Genomic DNA, 19216 nt, shown 5'->3' on the forward strand with positions numbered 1-19216 from the left:
GCTCTTGACAGATGATCCCCAATGTGACATTGGCCTTTATACTGACATTTGACAATATCTTCACAAATAAGATATCCTTTTATGTTTACAACTACCTAAAAAGTAGACCAGATAACTGTTGTTCTCGCCCATTCCACAGACGGGAAAACTCCTATACATAAATGCTTGAGGATCTTTTACATGCCTTGCATGGAAAGTCAGCAGAAGAGGGAGAGCTGACAGCTAGACTCCTAGCAACCATCCATACTCCTTTATTCAAAACGTTTGAAGCCAGATGTAAATTAGTAGTTTTATTGCTTTAGAAAGACAATGTGCTGTATATCCTGTATGTTATAAAACACCTGAAGACAGTCTAGGGCAGAATCCCATTCTCAAATATACTAAATTTGTGTTCTTGCAGGAAATAGTGTGAATTCACCTCAAGTGTGATAAAAAAGATTTTGAATGGATTCATGGCAACTCAAGTCCAGAGTCACTGCTAAACCAGTTAGCTGCATGCCTATGAGAAAACCCAGGTTTTCAAAACTCCTTTAACTTTGCAATTATGACTAAAGAAAGGTGGGTCTTTTGTCCACTGGGTAGTGATCTATTTCCTTTAAATGGGAAGAGACAGAAATGATTGTCTAGCATCTTTCTAATCCCTGGATGGAGGGGTGCTCTGGTCCACACGATTATTGAGGGCCGAGCTGATGGAGGCTCTGACCTCTTGAAAATGTTTCTTCCATGGTCCCCCTGGACAAGAAACAGAAATGGAAGCAGAAGAAGTACGTGCGTACGAGTAGAAAGGGTAAGAAGTCTAAGAAATGGCAACGAGAAGGAGTGCCTTCCATGGCAAATTATCTCCAGTCCTTGGGGATGGTTCCTGGAGCAGCCTTGAGCAAGTCAGATGGAGCCACGGGGTGGCCTGGTAGTAGGAACATTCCTACCCCTCCGACACAGACTTCTCTTTTTCAATTTTCCTTTTAAAGATTCCCTGCTGGGTTGGTTCCTAGGACACAGACTGAGACTGTAAAGAAATTTTGCTTCTTTTTGCAGGGATCAGCAGCGGCGACTTTTCAAAATCGAGTTTCAAGGAAGAGCCTCAGGAACCTTCTGTCTCAGAACTAAGCAGTGTGTCAGGTAAAGTAAATTAGGATGCCAGGTTTTGGCCTGTAAAATGTCAGTAATCTGACTTAAAAGCTATTGTTTCAGATGCATTTTATTCTGAGCGCCTTGACTACCTTGTGCCCAATTAATCCTGGGAAATCCTTTCAGCGTTTTAGAAAATGGAAGAAGTCAGGACATTATTATGAACTCATGTTTCACAGGATGAATCCTATTGATTAAATGTGTGTAATTATTTATTGCTGTCAAAGAAGAAATAAACAGCAAAATGATAGGATGTTTCTTAATACCTACTGTGATGCCCACTCACACTAAGATCTTCAATTTCTATTGGTTGACATTGATGTCATTTGTAAAGGTAAAAGCCTCAAAAGAAAACTGGTCCTGCTTTGTAACTATTGACAGATATAAAGCTCCAGATCAACCACTCTCAAACTTTAGTATAGATTTTAACAGATGTCCTTCACCATGTAGTAAGATTACATTGTTTTATTTCAGAGTGCTTTGGCAAATAAGTTCTTTTTTCATCATCAAAAAAATCCCTTAAGACAGACAGGCTAACAATCACTACCCCCATTTTGAGTTGAGGAAATAGAGGTACTAATATGCAAGGGTCGAAAAACTGAAGGAACAATAGAAACAAGCAGCTCAGATGTCTCATGGTGGGTGACTATTATATGTAATAGGCAGGAGCATAAGAGCTGTGTCACATGATCAAAGTTCAACGAGGAGATACAAGGAAACTGATATATTCATATGCAATGTATCAGTGTCTAATGCAAGAAAACTTGCATAGATATATAGATATATAGAGATATGGGTATAGATATAGGTATGGATCTTAATGGAGCAGGAAAAATGAAAATCACAAAGAAACAAAGAGAGTAGGAGTGCAGCCAGCTAAATGGTATATGAAATACCTAGAAAGACAGGGCAAAAAGGAATGAACACAGAAATAAAGAGGAACAGAGATTATGAGCAACACTGATGAAAAGAGAGAAAGCAACACAGGATACAAGAGAAATTGGGCAGAGAGAAGCTCACAGAATCAAAGCAATAAAGATAAGATGTATAAGGCAGAACAATAAGCTGAAAAGTGAGAATTAAGGAGAATGAGATGTAGTGAGATACAAAGAGACAGAGTGAACCTCTGTTGGATGTGAGGTGTAGTTAGGAGGGTGGATGTATTTTTCTCTGAGTTCATCTGAGCTGTGAACATAGTTCAGCAAGAACACATTGAAGTGTGTTCCCCAGTCACTGTCTATAGGCTGTCATTTCCTTTCAATGTTCTGTGAATTCAAAGCTCTTCAAATGAATAGAGGAAGAAAAAAGAATAGAGGAAAAAATCAAAAGAGATGCCAGCCTATTAGCATATGATGAAGAAGTCAATTATGACACAAGAAGCCAAATATGATATGATTATGAGAAGCCAATTATTAGTTCTTTGGTTTTCTGTCTGCACAGAAGAAAAGCTCTTCTTTGTTTTCCCTACCATTCTCTCACAACATTGCACATACATGCACACACAAATGAACACACACTCATATACACAGACAGAGACTTGTGCACAGACTCAGGCTGCTTTCAACAGGTTTGAGGGAGCCAAAAGAGAAAGAAGAGCTGGGCTCCTGAATGGAGGGCGGTGACACTGAGTGGATAATGTAAGGAGAAAGAATGGAGAAGGTAGGCTGAGGTCTCCAAATGAAAAGCTCTCTGAGTAAGTGTCAAGTTTTTCCAGGGGACATGGAATCCAGATATCCCAAGGCTGGGAAGAGTGATGATTTTCAAGATAGCTCTCAGAAGTTGTACCAGAAACATGGTAATAAATTCCATGACTGACTTACAGCCCTGCAATGTAGAAAGCTCCCAGAGAACTGGCAAATGTAATAATGGTCAATAGTGTGGTCAGTGTCAAAAGAGCAGGCATTTGGTGGTGATGAAAGTGTTAATCTGTGAGATGAAGAAAATATAGATAAAGTCAAAGATTGTAATTGTGAAAAAAAAACCCCCAAAGATCAAGATAAGATTGAAAGAAACAGACTAGAAGCAAAGAGAAAATAGAAAGGGAAGTGATAGTAGAAGGGAGATTACTTCAATACTAAAACTAGGTCCAGAGAGAGAAGCACAGACAATAGATGAGAATGAGATATGTACAAGGGGTAATAAATGGGGAGGAGTAAAGATGAGGCACAAAGAGAACTATGTAGAGAAAGAGTTAAAAGATGAGGAAAAAATGGTAAAGAGAGGGGACAGTGTAAAAGGGAGAGAGGAGAGAGAGGGAGAAATTGTGGAATGTGAAAAATATCCTGAGACAAAAGCAACTTTGTCACAAGGTTGTTTTTCACAGTAGCAGTGAGTTTTCAGGGTAAGTTGTCCCCAGGAGTCAAAGTGGCCCCTGTAACTCACCCAGATTACAAGAGACCTCACCCCAGGCATTTTATCCACTCTTATGCCTTCAATCACCATACACAACCTAATGGTTCCTAAACATGCATCTCCAGCTCAGCCCTGTCCTCCAAGAGACTAAACTCATTGTTTTAAGTGTCAGAAAGACCTCTGTCCACGATTCTGAAGGTCCTAGCCTTATCCATTTATGTGGATGTCTCCTAAAAGCTTCCAACTCAACACTTCTAAAACCAAGCACATCATCTTTTCCCCTAAAACCAGAATCTGCTCCCCCGGTGTTCCGTATCTCTAAAACACACTGTTAATTGTCTCATTCTTTCAGGTTGAAATTCTCAGAGTCATCCATGACACCACCATCTTCTCAATTAATATACCCTACCTGTCATCTAACTCCATCAATACTTCTTTTTAAGTGTCTCCAATCTGTCCATTTATCTCCATTCCCATTGCTCTCACTTTAATCCATGTCTAGATCACTTCTCACTTTAACTAGAGCTCCAGGCTCCTATTTGCCCTCCTTCTAACTTGCTCCCACCGGTTGTATTCTAAGTGATTTAGCTAAATTGATCTTTCAAAAATGCAAATATGTTTGTACTACTTCCTACGTAAAATACAATGCCTTTAAATTTCCTTTATTATTAAGTTGATTCTCCCTTGTGCGATCTCCAAAGCCAACTAGCTTGGGGCTCCTGCCTCTTTCTCCATCCTCATCACTGCCACTCACTCCCTCACTCTGTGTTCAGACATGCTAAACTCCTTTTGGTTACTTGCATTTGCTGAATGTAGACCTTTGCACATGCTTCTCCATCTATTTAGAACTATCGTCTTGGCTCCCTTCCTTCCTAATCTGGCTAACTTCTGCTTCCATCGTACATCCTCTGGAAGAGATCCCTCATCCCAAACAAGGCTAGTTCTTCCTGCCTTATGCCCGCCAGAGTATCCTGTACAATCTGTATCCTAACATTCTTCATGTTTCAATATATTCACTCATTTATGTGTCAACTCCTCATTTGTTCATAAGATTGACAAACACCAACACTTCAGTAGTCTTGTGCCCTACATTGTTATCAGCACCCATCTCAGCACCTGGCACATGAGAAAAGCTTGGCAAATACTTGTTGAGTGAGTGAAAAGAACTGTTAATTTTCTATATTCTAACATTTGGAAAATTACCCATAAAAGTTATTCTATTATTGTATTTATATGGAATATTCCACAAAAATTATTTTAAGAATTGAATTCTATATATACAAATATATATACATAAATATAATAAATAATATGTCTGGAAAAGAACAACATCACAAAGAATTACATACAAAATTCTATAAAAAATATTGTCATCTACAAGGAGAAGTAGGTCAAGAAAAAATAGAAAACAAAAATACATTATTTTGGCAAAAAGAAAAGGATAAGAGAGAAAATATGGATTGAAAGGAAAGGACAGAGGCAATGAGGAACAACAAAAGAGCAAGTTATTGCAGAGATAGAGCCGTCCTTTGTTGTAGGAGTGGGGATGGGAGAATCAGTAACGTTGGGAGAAAGGAGGATCATTGAAGGGCAGATAGCACAGCTGAAAGTTCTTTACAAATTACAATTGAAGAGCGGGGCTACCAGGACCTGAAAATGAGAATTGTTCCTGTGTCATGTGTTTTTCAAAAGGTGTACCAAGAGGCCAAGAAGCAAAGACTAAAAATAGCCATGCATCTGACATGATGGGTAAGGCCACCCAAGGATCTTGGGGTGGGGGTGGTTCAGCAGATATCACAGACTCTGGGTATGTGTGTGGTAGGTGGGCAGTTTTCAAGGAGAACATCAGGCAGCTCACCAACAGGGAATGGACCAGTTATGAAGGTGACAGTCACAGGTCCCCGGCTACAAGATGTCGGGAGTCTGAAATCAGAGCTCTCGTTTCCTGCTGTACTTGACTCTGAGCACACTTTCACAGGGAATGGATCCAGTCTATGCTAGAATCCCATTCTCTGCATTTTCTTGATCTGACCCTTTTGGGAACTAGAGGCAGGCAGGAGATCATTATAAAGTAACGTTTAACCAAATGGGCCCTGTTGATTATTATATGGATGAAGTAGTAGAAATACACTCTTAAAATGGCAGTGTCCAGTTTACTATCACCGTATTAATAACAAAGCCTTATTTTTACACAGTGATTTCCATCCTGGTCACACTCAATATTCTATGGAACCCAGGAAAGCCAAGTATACTTTTGCTAGTAGAGAGTAGTGTCATTTTGTCACAATGTTATCAAGGCCTCAAAAGACAACTGATTCTGCCTCTAAATTGTCAGAAGGAGGTACTTCAGATCAACTATTCTTAACCCAGCACGTATTTCTGGTGGATGTCCTCCAGCATGTCATTGGTTTATATAGTGATTTCTTGCAAACTTTTGCACATAAGATCTTATTTAATCCTCACAAAAATCTTAAGACCTAAACAGGGTAGGATACTTGTTCCTATCATTGAATAAACTGAAAAACATAGGTATGTATTTAACAGTGTTTTTCAAAGTTCCGTTGAGAAATAAAGGAAGACCCAGGGCCCACTCTGAAAGTAGTTCTCAATTCAGTAGATTTTCGGTTCCTTTAGAAGGAAGAGAGAAACAATAAATCAAACATCTTTGCAGACTCAAGCCTTCTGCAATAGTAATCATCCTCAGAGTTGTAACTTTTACTCATTCATTTCTGTTTCCTCACCACTACCTGTTGTTTTCTAGATACCGTGAATCCTGGAAACAACTTTACTTTAGGAAAATCCACGAGGCAAAGAAGTAAGAGTAAATAATATTTTACTTGCTTTTGATGTTAGAAATGAATTTTTTAATGCCAGACTTTCATCATCATTATTTACAATGCTGCAGTAGGCAGAATGATGGTCCCCCAAAAGTGTCCGTATCCCTGGAATCTGGAATCTGTTATCTTACACAGCAAAACAGACTTTACAGATGTAATTAAACTAGGGACCTTGAGATGGGGGAGATTATCCTGGATTATCTGGGTGGGCCCAATATACTCCCATAGGCCTTAAAAAGTGGAGAACCTGCCTTGGGTGTGGAGAGAGGAGAAATGACTAGGGAAGAATCATCAGAGAGATGAAATATTGTTGGCTCTGAAGATGGAGGAAGGGACTAGGGAGCGTGGGTGACCTTTAGAAGCAGAAAAAGCAAGGAAATTTATACTCCCCTACAGCCTCCAGAAAGGAATCAAGGTTGATTTTAGCCCTGTGAGACCCATGTCAGAATTCTTACTATAAGAGAAATTTGTGTTGTTTTAAGCTACTCAGTTTGTAGTAAATTGTTGTGGAAGCAATATAGGAATTCACATTCCTGAAAGTGTGGAAGTGTCTTTGGGCAGTGGACAGAGGCTGGAAGAGTCTTGAGTAGAATGATAGCAAAAGCCTAGATTGACCATTTTGTTAGTAGAAAGGTGGATGACAAAGACTGCTAGAGAGGACTCAGAAAGAGGTGAAGAATGAAGTAGAGAAAACTTATATTGTTTTAGAGAACACGTAAATCATCCTAAATAGTAGAAATACGGAGGCTGAAAGTGTGACTGGTGAGGGAGTGCTCAGAAATAGACATATTTTGGAAACTAGAGGAAGGGGATCTTAGTCATATAGTGACAAAGCTTGGCAAAATTCTGTCTTGCAGATATGTGGAAAGCAGAACTCTCTGGATATATATAGCTAAGGAGATTTCTAAGCAAAGCCATGAAAGTGCAGCTGGTTTCTTTTTGCTGCTTAGAGTAAAATGAGAGAGGAAAGAACTGCTAAACAAAAAGGAATCAGGAATTGATAATTTGGAAAATTCTTAGCCTATTCAGGTTACAAAAGATGCTGAAATTAGGAGATTCACTGTCAGGAAAGTATGCTCTGTAGAAGTGACCAAGATTGGGTTTTACAACTTTTTGCTAGTTCCGTGGAAATAGCAAGAGGTCAGAGTATTCAGTCACATAAAAGGTTCTTTGAGGAGATTAACTATGTGACTCATAGATCCCTTCAGCCAGCACACCAGAAGCCAAAAATAGATAAATGATTATATAGAAAAGATCTGTGGAGGAGCCTCTTGTCTGATAGAGCAAATCCCATGACAGACATGGGAGATCTACAAGATTCTTGAGAATTTTATGCCAACAGAAGCAGACATGCATGTCCTGATCCCTGGAATCTGGAATCTGTGACTTGACATGGCAAAAGAGACTTTAAGGATGTGATTAACTTAAGGCTCTTGAGATGAGGGGATTATCCTGGTTATCCAGGTGGCCCCAATCAAAACACATGGGTCCTTAAAATCAGAAAACCTTTCCCGCTGTAGAGAGATGGATATGTGACTATGAAATAATGATCAGAGAGATGCAATGGGACTGACTTTGAAGATGAAGGCAGGGGACAATGAGCCTAGAAACACGGGCAACCTTCAGAAGTTGGGAGAGGTAAAGAAATTATCCCCTACAGCCTCCAGAAAGGAAGAAGGTCCTGTGGACACCTCGGTTTTAGACTAGTGAGACCTGTGTCAGATTTCTGACCTTCAGAACTGTAAGATAATAAATTTGTGTTGTTTTAAGCCACAAAATGTATGGTAATTTATTACAACTGCAATAGAGAACTAGTATCTTTCATAAGACTAAAAAGAAAATAAAATCCCCTTTATATTATTAGATTACATATTTTAAAATAGAAATTTATATTTTCCCTTTCTTTTTTATTGTGTAAGTTTAAGGTGTACAGCTTTCTAATTTGACATCTGTATACGCTACAAAGTGATCGCCACCACAAGCCTAGTTACCATCCATCACCATACCATTGACTCTCTTGAGTCATTTCACCCATTCCCCAATCCCCTTCCGCTCTGGTAACCACTGATCTGTTCTCTGTGTCTATGAGTTTGTTTTTGTTTTATTTTGTTTGTTCATTTGTTTTGTTTCTAGATTCCACATATGAGTGAAATCATGTGATATTTGTCTTTCGCTGTCTAACTTATTTTGTTTAGCATAATGCCCTCAAGGTCAATCCATGTTGTCACAAATGGCACAATTTCATTCTTTTTTATAGCTAAGTAGTATTCCTGTGTGTGTGTGTGTGCGTGTATCTCACATCTTCTTTATCCATCACCCACTGATGGACACTTAGGTTGTTTCCATATCTTGGCTATTGTAAATAATGCTGCATTGAACATAGGGGTGCATAGATCTTTTTAAATTAGTGTTTTGGTGTTCTTTGGATAAATACCCAGAAGTGGAATTGATGGGTCGTATGGTAGTTCTATTTTTAATTTTTTGAAGAACCTCCGCACTGTATTCCAGTGGCTGCACCAATTTGCATTCCTACCAACAGTAAATGAGGGCTCTCTTTCTTCCATGTCCTCACTGACACTTATTTCTTGTCTTCATGATGATAGCCATTCTGACAGGTGTGAGATGATATCTCATTGTGGTTTTGATTTGCATTTGCCTGATAAGTGATGTTGAGCATCTTTTCAGATGCCAGTTGGTCATTTGTATGTCTTCTTTGGAAAAATATCTATTCAGGTCCTCTGACCATTTTCTAATTGGATTGTTTGTCTTTTTTGATATTGAGTTGTATGAGTTCCTTATGTATTTTGGATATTAATCCCTTATCAGATATATCATTTGCAATTATCTTTTCCCATTCAGTAGGTTGCCTTTTCCTTTTGTTGATTATTTCCTTTGCTATGCAAAAGCTTTTTAGTTTGATGTAGTCCCATTGGTTCATTTTTTCTTTTGTCACCCTTGCCTGAGCAGACAGATCCAAAAAGCTATTGCTGAAACTGATATCAAAGAGCTTACTGCCTATGTTTTCTTCTAGGAGTTTTATGGTTTCAGGTCTTACATTCAAGTCTTTAATCCATTTTGGATTTGTTTTTTTATATGGTGTAATATAGTGGTCGAGTTTTATTCCTTTGTGTGCAGCTGTCCAGTTTTTCCCACACCATTTATTTAAGAGACTATGTTTTCCCCATTGTGTATTCTTGCCTTCATTGTCTGGGTTAATTTACCATATAATCATGGATTAATTTCTGGGTGCTCTATTCTGTTGTGTTGATCTGTATGTCTGTTTTTGAACCAATGCCATAGTGTTTTGGTTACTATAACTTTACAGTTTGAAATTAAGGAGAGTGATACCTCCAGCTTTGTTCTTCTTTCTCAAGATTGAGAAACTATTTTTTTTGTAGTTTCATACAAATTTTAAGATTATTTGTTCTAATTCTGTGAAAAAGGCCAATGATATTTTGATAGGGATTGCATTAAATCTGTAGATTGCTTTAGATAGTATGGACATTTTAACAATATTAATTCTTCTAATCCATGAGCATGATAGGTCTTTCCATTTATTTGTGTCATCTTCAATTTCTTTTATCAATGTCTTCTAGTTTTCAGAGTACAAGTCTTATACTTCCTTGGTTAAATTTATTCTTAGGTATTTTATTCTTTTTGAAGCAATTGCATGGGCTTGTTTTCTTAATTTCTCTTTATCATAGGTCAATATTAGTGTGTAGAAATGCAACTGATTTCTGTATATTAATTTTGTATCCTGCAACTTTACTGAATTCATTTATTAGTTCTAATAGTTTTTTGGTGGAGTCTTTAGAGTTTTCTATATATACTATCATGTCATCTGCAAATGGTTTTACTTCTTCCTTTTTACTTCTTCCTTATCAATTTAGATGCCTTTTATTTCTTTTTCTTGCCTAATTGCTATGGCTAAGACTTCCAATACTGCATTGAATAAAAGTGGTGAGAGTGGGCATCTTTGTCTTGTTCCTGATCTTGGAGGAAAAGCTTTCAGCTTTTCACCATTAAGCATGTTGTTAGCTATTGGTTTGTCATATATGGCCTTTATTATATTAAGGTACATTTCCTCTATGCTCACTTTGTTGAGAGCTTTTATCATAAATGGGTGTTGAATTTTGTTAAATGGTTTTTCTACATCTAATGAGATGACCATATGATTTTTACCCTTCATTTTGTAAATGTGGTGTATCATGTTGATTGATTTGCAGATGTTGAACCATCCTTGCTTCCCAAAATAAATCCTACTTGATTATGATGTGTAATCCTTTTAATCTATTGTTGAATTCAGTTTGCTAATATTTTGTTAAGGATTTTTGAATCTACCTTCATCAGGGATATTGCCCATAATTTTCTTTTTTTATAGTGTCTTTGGTTTGGTATCAGGGTAATACTGGCCTCATAAAATGAGTATGGAAAAGTTCCTTCTTTGATTTTCTGGAATAATTTTAGAAGAATAGGTATTAACTCTTTAGATATTTGGTAGAATTTACCTGTGAAGCCATCTGGTCCTAGACTTTTGTTTGTTGGAAGTTTTTTGGTTACTGATTCAATTTCTTTACTAGTAATTGGTCTATTCATATTTTCTATTTCTTCATGATTCAATCATAAAAGATTGTAAGTTTCTAGGAATTTATCCATTTCTTCTAGGTTGTCTCATTTATTGGTGTATAATTGTTCATACTATTCTCTTATGATCTTTTGTATTTTTGTGGTATTGATTTTCACTTCTCTTTTATTTCTGATTTTATTTATTTAGGCCCTCTCCCTTTTTTTCTTGATAAATTTGGTTAAAAGTTTAATGATTTTGTTTATCTTTTCAAAGAACCAGTTCTTTGTTTCATTGACTTTTTTCTTTTTTTTTTCTTTTTAGTCTCTATTTCATTTATTTCCACTCTGATCTTAATTATTTTCTTCCTTCTATTCACTTTGGGCTTTTTTTGTTCCCTTTTTTCTGGTTACTTTAGATGTAAAATAAGAACGTTTTGAGATTTTTCTCCTTTCTTGAAGTAGGCCTGTATTGCTATGAACTTCCCTCTTAGTACAACCTTTGCTGCATCCCAAAGATTTTGGAACATTGTGTTTCCCTTATCATTTGATTTATTCTTTGATTTCTTCATTGATCCATGGGTTGTTTAATAGCCTGTTGTTTAGTCTCCATATGTTTGTGTTTTTTCTAGTTTTCTTCTTGAAATTGATTTCTAGTTTTACATCATTCTGGTTGGAAAAGATGCTTGATAAGATTTCAGTCTTTTAAAATTTATTCACACTTGTTTTCTGGCCCAACATGTGATCTATCCTGGAGAATGTTCCATGTGCATTTGAAATGAATGTGTATTCTGCTCTTTTGGGATGGAATGTTCTGTATATACCAATTAAGTTGATCTAGTGTAATGTGTCATTTGAGGCCAATGTTTCCTTGTTGATTTTCTGTCTGGATGATCTAGCCATTGATGTAAATGGGGTATTAAAGACCTCTTTTATTATTGTGTTGCTGTCAATTTCTCCCTTTACGTCTGTAAATAATTGCTTTATATATTTTAGTGCTCCTATGTTGAGTGAATAAATATTTACACATATTATATCCTCTTGTTGGATTGGCCCCTTTATCCTTATGTAACATCCTTCTTTGTCTTTTGTTACAGTTTTTGTTTTAAAGTCTATTTTGTCTGATATAAGTATTGCTATCCAAGCTTTCTTTTCATTTCCATTTTCATGGTATATCTTTTTCTATCCCTTCACTTTCAGTCTGTGTGTGTCTTTTGGTCTGAAATGAGTTTCTTGCAGGTGGCATATAGATGGGTCTTGTTTTTTTATCCATTCAGCCACCTTATTTCTTTTGATTGGAGAATTCAGTCCATTTACATTTAAAGTAATTATTGATGAGTGTATTTATTACCATTTTGTTCATTGCTTTCTGGCTGTTTTTGTGGTTCCCCTCTGTTCCTTCCTTTTCTTTCTCTCTTCCCTTGTGGTTTGATGGTTTTCTTTAGTGTTACGTTTAGACATCTTTCTTTTTTTCTTTTGTGTATTTACTGTAAGTTTATTCTTTGTGATTACCATGAGGTTCACATGCACCATCCTGTGTGTATAACAGTCTCTATTAAGTTGATAACAACTTAAACTTGAACACATCCTAAAAGTTTACATTTTTACTTTCCTCTTCTGTTTTTATATTTTTGATGACACATTTTACATCTTTTTATTTTGTGTATCCTTTAATTATTGTAATTTTAGTTAATTTTGTTTTTGTCTTTCAGTCTTCAAACTTGGTTTATAAGTGATTGACCCACTACTTTTATTATTTATTTACCTTTTCCAGTGAGATTTTTACTTTTCTATGTTTTTGTATTATTAATTAGTTCCTTTTCTTTTTAGCTTAGAGAAGTCCCTTTAACATTTCTTGTAAGGTTGGTTCAGTGGTGATGAACTCCTTTAGCTTTTGTTTGTCTGGAAAACTTTTAATCTCTCCTTCAATTCTAAATGATAACCTTACCTGGTAGAGAATTCTTGGTTGGGAGTTTTTTTCCTTTCAGCACTTTGAATACATAATCCTATTCCCTTCTGGCCTGTAAAGTTTTTTCTGAAAAATCTGCTAATAGCCTTATGGGATTTCCCTTGTACATAGTAAATTGTTTTTCTCTTGCTGCTTTTAAGATTCTCTCTTTATCCTTAACTTTTACTATTTTGATTATAATGTGTCTTGATATGTTTCTCTTTGGGTTTGTCTTCTTTGGAACTCTCTGGGCTTCCTGGATCTGGGTGTCTGTTTACCCAGATTAGGGAATTTGTTACGTATTATTTCTTCAAATAGTTTCCCTGGCTCTTTCTCTCTCTCTTTTCCTTCTGAGACCCTTATAATGCAAACATAATTTGGCTTGATGTCATCCCACAGGTCCCTCAAAGTATCCTCACTTTTTTAAATTCTTTTTTCATTTTGCTGCTCTGTCAGGGTGAATTCCATTGTTTTGTCTTCCAGCTCACTGATTCATGCTTCCATTTTATCTGTTCTGCTGTTGAGCCCCTCTAGTGTATTTTTCAGTTTAATTATAACTTTTTTTTAAGTGAGGAAGATTGGCCCTGAGCTACCATCTGTTGTGAATCTTCCTCTTTTTGCTTGAGGAAGATTGTCTCTGAGTTAGTATCTATGCCAATCTTCCTCTATTTTGTATGTAGGATGCCATCACAGCATAGCTTGGTGGGCGGTGTATAGGTCCATGCCGGGGATCCGAACCAGCAAACCTTAGGTCACTGAAGAGGAGCGTGTGAACCTAACCACTACACCACAAGGCCAGCCCCTAATAATAACTTTTGTTTGGTACCTTCTTATATTTTCTGTCTCTTTGTTGAAGTTCTCATTGTGTTCATCCATTCTTCTCCCAAGTTCAAGGAGCATCTTTATGGTCATTACTTTGAACTGTTTATCAGGTATGTTGCTTATCTTTGTTTCATTAAGGTCTTTTTCTGGGGATTTTCCTTGTTCTTTGGTTTGGAACAAATTCCTCTGTCTCCTCATTTTACCTGTCTCCCTGTGTTTGTCTATATATATTAGGTGAAGTAGCTACAGCCTTCAGTCTTATATAGATGTTCAGTGTGGCCCAGAAGCACAGTAACCCTGGATCACCAGAGCCAGGCACTCTATGAACCTCCCTCTTGTGGGCTGCATGTGTCTGTCATCTGTTGTAGGGCCTTGGCTATAGTGCAGGGTGGGCGGGGTACACAGCATTCACCCAGCCCAGTTACACCCCATTGTTATGCTGGGAGGTTGAGGTTGTGGCTCAGCTGCAGTGCTAGACGGGAGGAACTCATGCACCTGCTTCGTCTAATTGTGACTCAGCTGTGGTACGGGATGGGCAGGACATGCCCTTCGGTGCTAGTAGGTAGAGGGTTGGCCCAAAAGTGGCACCCTTGGTTCCAGCAACAGCAAGTTATGATGAAGTTGCAAAAATGGTGTCCACCAGTGCTTTCTTCCCCAGACAAAGTCCTAGCAGGGTCCTACCTCTCTAGCAGCTGCTTTCAGTTTAGTGAGTGGGTCTCCCTCCTTTATGGTCCAGGCACTTTTCAAACCATTGCTTTTGTGCTGGATCTCAGGTTAAGTGGATCTCTGCATGAGCCTTTTACAAGCAGGCCTCATTTTTCTATAATTCTATGGTTCTCCTGGTCTTAACCATCACTGATTTTCAAAACCAGACATTTTTGAGGGCTTGTCTTTCTGTTGCTGGTCACAAGGGTCTGGGTGCCTGATGTGGGACACTATCCCTTTACTCCTTGAGTGAGCCTTCCATGGTTTTTGGGGGTTGCCCCCCAATTGTGGGTCACTGTGCCTGGGATGGGGTCCCAGGTGAGGCCATGTCTCTGCCTCTCTTACCCTTCTCATTACATCTCTTTTGTTTTCCATCATGGAGGTGCTGTTCATCTAGTTCTCAGGTCCTCTTCAGAGGAAAAGTATTCCATACACAGCTATAAGTTTGTTGTGTCTGCAGGAGAGGATGAGTTCAAGGTCCTCCTACACTGCCATCCTGAGCTCTTGCCCTGTAATTTCATAGAATACTCACATCTTTAAGTTTTGTTTTTCGGATTTTTAAAAAAAATATCTTTGTAGGGAATAACCTGGTGGCACAGTGGTTAAGTTCACATGCTCCACTTTGGTAGCCCGGGGTCCACAGGTTTGGATCCTGGGCAAGGACTGAGCACTGCTCATCAAGCCACGCTGCGGTGGCATCCCACATAAAATAGAGGAAGATTGGCAAGGTTTTTAGCTCAACAACAGTCTTCCTCAGGGCCAATCTTCCTGATACACACAAAAATATATATCTTTGTAAACTTTGATGTATTTTTTCTATGCATTTATTAACACATTTGAAATTGTCATATACCTAAATAAATCTATTCATACTGTTACATTTCCCTTACTTTAAATCAGTACATTAATTTACATTACTATAATTTTTTGCTATGGTTGAACATTTTTCATTGGTTTTTGGTCATTTGTTTTTCTTCTTCCAAAAATGCGTGGTATATATTGTGCCAGTGTTGCTGTTATGTTGGTGGTTTCCTGGGTTTTTTTGTAACCAAGCCGAATATGAATAGGAATACTAATATATAATATATATGAAATTTTGCCTATATGTGTTGTTAATATTTTGTCTCACTTGATGTGACTTTTTAGGTTTGTCATTGTATATTTCATCCCAGAGAATTATGAAAATTTTGTGCATTCAAATCTATCAGGCTTTTCCTATATGGATTCTAGGTTTTATATAAAATTTATAAGGATATTTTCCACCTCAATATTTTAAAAATACTTTATATTTGCTTCCAGAATATTTTAAGTACTTAATACTTTTTAATGTTTAAATCTGTAATTCCCATGGGATTCACCTCTTTGTGAGTGATGTGAGGTAGTAATTACTAGAAATCACCCCAACACTTTTTTCTTCATGAATTGCAATGTCCTTTTATGTGCCTGTCCTGTATTCATGGATCTGTGCCTGCACTCGATTCTGAAACACTGCTCTGTTTATTTCTATTCCAGTGCCAATTGCAGTTGGTTTAATTACAAACTTTACAGTAAATTTTGCTGTTCCTACTCAGTATATCTTCTGTTGCAAAGAAAAAAAATAAAAGACACAGTGAGGCACAACAGAAAAAAAGATTTCAGATTTTCAGTAATTCTGGCTCACTCACTGTGGATTTAGAATCAAATCAAGACTTTCTCCTAATACCTCCCCAATTCCATTGGGACTTTGAAAATATAATGAATTTGCAGATTAATTTGGGTAGAATTGAGATTTTTACAAGGAAAATGAACTATGCATTTATTTAGGTCAACTTTTCTGTCCTTCAACAAAGTTTTATAGTTTTCTTTACATAGATTGTGCATGTTTTTACTTTTCTTGTCAGCTTTATTGAGATATAATTTACATACAATAGAATTCATCACTTTAACCCTTCAACTGGATATGTTTTAACAACTGTGTATAGTCATGTAAATACTACCACCATCACGACATAGAACATTTCCATTGCCCACTAAGGTCCCCTTGTTTCCCTCTTCCCATTCTGGCTCTTGACAGCAGCTGATCTGTATTTATCACTGTAGTTTTTTTCTGGAATTTCATATAAATGAATCCATACAATATATAGTTTATTTAAGTCTGTCTCCCTTCGCTTAGCTTAATGCTTTTGAGACATATCCAGATGGCTGTGTGTATCAGTAGTTACTCCATTCTTATTGCTGAGAAGTATTCCATTATATGGATATACAGCAGATTGTTTATCTAGTCACCTGTTGATAGGCAATAAGCTGTTTCCAATTTGGAGCTATTACAAAAAAAGCTACTAGGGACATGTTTATACAATATTTGGGTGGACATGCTTTAATTTTTCTTGGATAAATACCTAGGATTAGTACTACTGAGTCATATGAACATGAGTGCATGTTTAACATTTTCTGAATCTGCCAAAATGTTTTTCAAAGTGGTTTATACTTTTCTACATTCCCACTAGCAATGTATTGAAAATTCCAATTGCTTCACATACTCACCGGTACTTGGTATTCTTAGTGTTTTTAATTTTAGCCATCCTTAGTGGGTATGTAATTGTATCTCACTGTAGTTTTAATGTGCATTTTCCTAATGATTAATAATGCTGAGCATCTTTTCATGTACTTACTTGCCACCCATAGATCTCATTTGGTGAAGTGTCTATTCAAATCTTTTGCCCATGTTCAATTGAGTTATCGCTTTATTTTTTTAGATGAAAGCACTATTTATGTATTCTGGATTCAAGTTCTTTGTTAGTTATGGTCTTACAATCTGTAGCTTACCTTTTCATTTTCTTACCGGTATCTGTTGAAGAGCGAAATTTTAAAAATTTTGATGAAGTCTAATTTAACAGGTTTTTCTTTTATAATCTGTAATTTTGGGTTTTATTTAAGAAATCTTTGCCTAACTCAAGAGCTTACGTTTTGTCAAGAAGTTGTATGGTTTAGCTCTTGCATTTGGATCTGTGATCCAGTTTGAGTTCATTTTTACATGTGATGTAAGGTAAGGATTCTTTATTTTTTGGCATATGGATATCTAATTGTTCCAGCACCATTTGTTGAAAAGATTATCCTTTCTACATTAAATTAATTGCTTTCACATCCTTTTTGAAAGTCAGTTGGCCTACGAGTCTTGGTGTTTTTCTGGACTTCCTTTTCTGTTCTATTTATCTATATGTCTATATATCTTTATGTCAGTATGACACCATTTATTACTATAGCTTCATAATAAGCCCTGAAATCAGGTAATAAGGCCTCCAATTTTGTTTCTCCTTTTCAAAGTTGTTTTGGCTACATTAGGCCCTGTGCATTTTGAAACTTCTATCTTTCAGTTAGCCACTTTCAAAACGTCATTGTGCAAGGTACCTGCTGAGCTCCAGCCATTGGTCCATGTTCCAGGCCCCCAAAGGAGAAATGATGAAGGGTGAAAGATATCTTCCCCAGAGGTCTATCCTTTTTGTGTGAAGCTTTCCTAGAGTTCCCTCCCTCCCACACAATATTCTGCTCTCATCTTACTCATCAAATCTTAAACTGGTGGTCATGCCAGTTATAAAGGAAGTTATGAACTATGATATTTTGTCTAGATGTCTCCAGAATGCAGATATACTGTTAGTAAATTAGGAATGGAAAATGAATATCTGGAAAACAATATGAAGAACTGACCTCATCAATTCTTTAAAATTTGTTAAAGCCTTTTGGAATCTACTATGTGATCGATATTTGTAAATATTCTATGTCATTTTAAAATAATGTACATTTGAACTATTCGTTGGGCTCGGGCTTCTCCTCATATACATCGTCTTTATTAAGCACAACTTTGTTGTTTAAATCTTCTATATCCATAGTAAATTAGATTGTATTTGTTCCATCAGGTATGTATAGAGATGTGTTAACTTCTCCCATGATTTTGTATTTACCAATCCCTCCATGTTCTGTTGTTTTACTTTAAGTACTTTGAAGCTATCCACAATTGTTATAACAGTGGATTTTTTTCTTTTATTATTAGACAGCGTTCCTCTTCATTCTTATTAATGCTTTTTGCCTTAAAAATCTCTTTTTCAGAGTGCTAAGATTGTTGCATTAACTTTTATGTTTTTTGCTCCCTTTTCATAAAACCCTCCTATGCAGATTTGTTTTATGTCTCTTGTGATATTCAGTTTTTTGTAATCTTCCCTGATTATCCTAATAATCCTAATTATCCTTTTAATAGTTAATTTTTATTTGTTTCTTTTATTATGATTCCTGATATATGTGAACTTACATATTCTATATTATTGCTGACCATTCTTTTTCTGTGTTTTTGTGTCTTTTTCCTGCTTTCTGATGGATTGAGATCAAATTTTGTATTCCACCGTTTTCCTCTGCTGGTTTGGAAATTGGAGATAAAATTTCAGTAATCTCTTTAACCACGCCCTGACCTCAAAAGATGACGAGGGTCTTAGCATAGATTCCCTACAAATTGAACATCTCATTTCCATACTTAAGCTATTTTTCTTTAACATTTTCTTATTAATTTTCTTTTAATTATAAATTTTGAAACTGTTATCACTTTTGCAGTCAATAATTATTTAAATGATTTTTTTATCATCATTGTTTCTTTTCTTTGGTTTCACTTTTTGTCTAGCTGAATTAAATCACTGGTTCTTTTAGTGATGATCTCTAAGTGGTAAACCCACTAAGTGTTGTATATGCAAATTTGTCTTTATTTTGATAGAATTTTTTTAACAAGTTTAAAAATTCTAGGTTGACATTTATTTCTCCTCGGTACAGTAAAGTGATTACTGCAAGGTCTTCTGTAATCTATTGTGTAGCTGATGAAAATTCTTCTTTTACTGTGACT

The 19216-nt window shown here is 36.5% G+C and overlaps 1 protein-coding gene across 3 annotated transcripts in view; it reads left to right on the plus strand.

Moving 5' to 3' along the window:
- Positions 1-19216, plus strand: part of LOC103558659 (nuclear body protein SP140-like protein) — a 60196-nt gene that overhangs the window by 27218 nt on the left and 13762 nt on the right. Inside the window, exons 6-8 of one of the 3 annotated variants that reach the window (XM_070620123.1) lie at positions 1036-1119; positions 5173-5229; positions 6242-6295. In XM_070620123.1, coding sequence (XP_070476224.1) covers positions 1036-1119; positions 5173-5229; positions 6242-6295 — 195 coding nt within the window. The remainder of the gene's footprint in view (positions 1-1035; positions 1120-5172; positions 5230-6241; positions 6296-19216) is intronic. The other 2 variants (XM_070620125.1, XM_070620126.1) reach the window with 2 other exon arrangements.

The sequence above is a fragment of the Equus przewalskii genome, chromosome 5 (genome assembly GCF_037783145.1).
Source record: "Equus przewalskii isolate Varuska chromosome 5, EquPr2, whole genome shotgun sequence".
Lineage (NCBI taxonomy): Eukaryota > Metazoa > Chordata > Mammalia > Perissodactyla > Equidae > Equus > Equus przewalskii.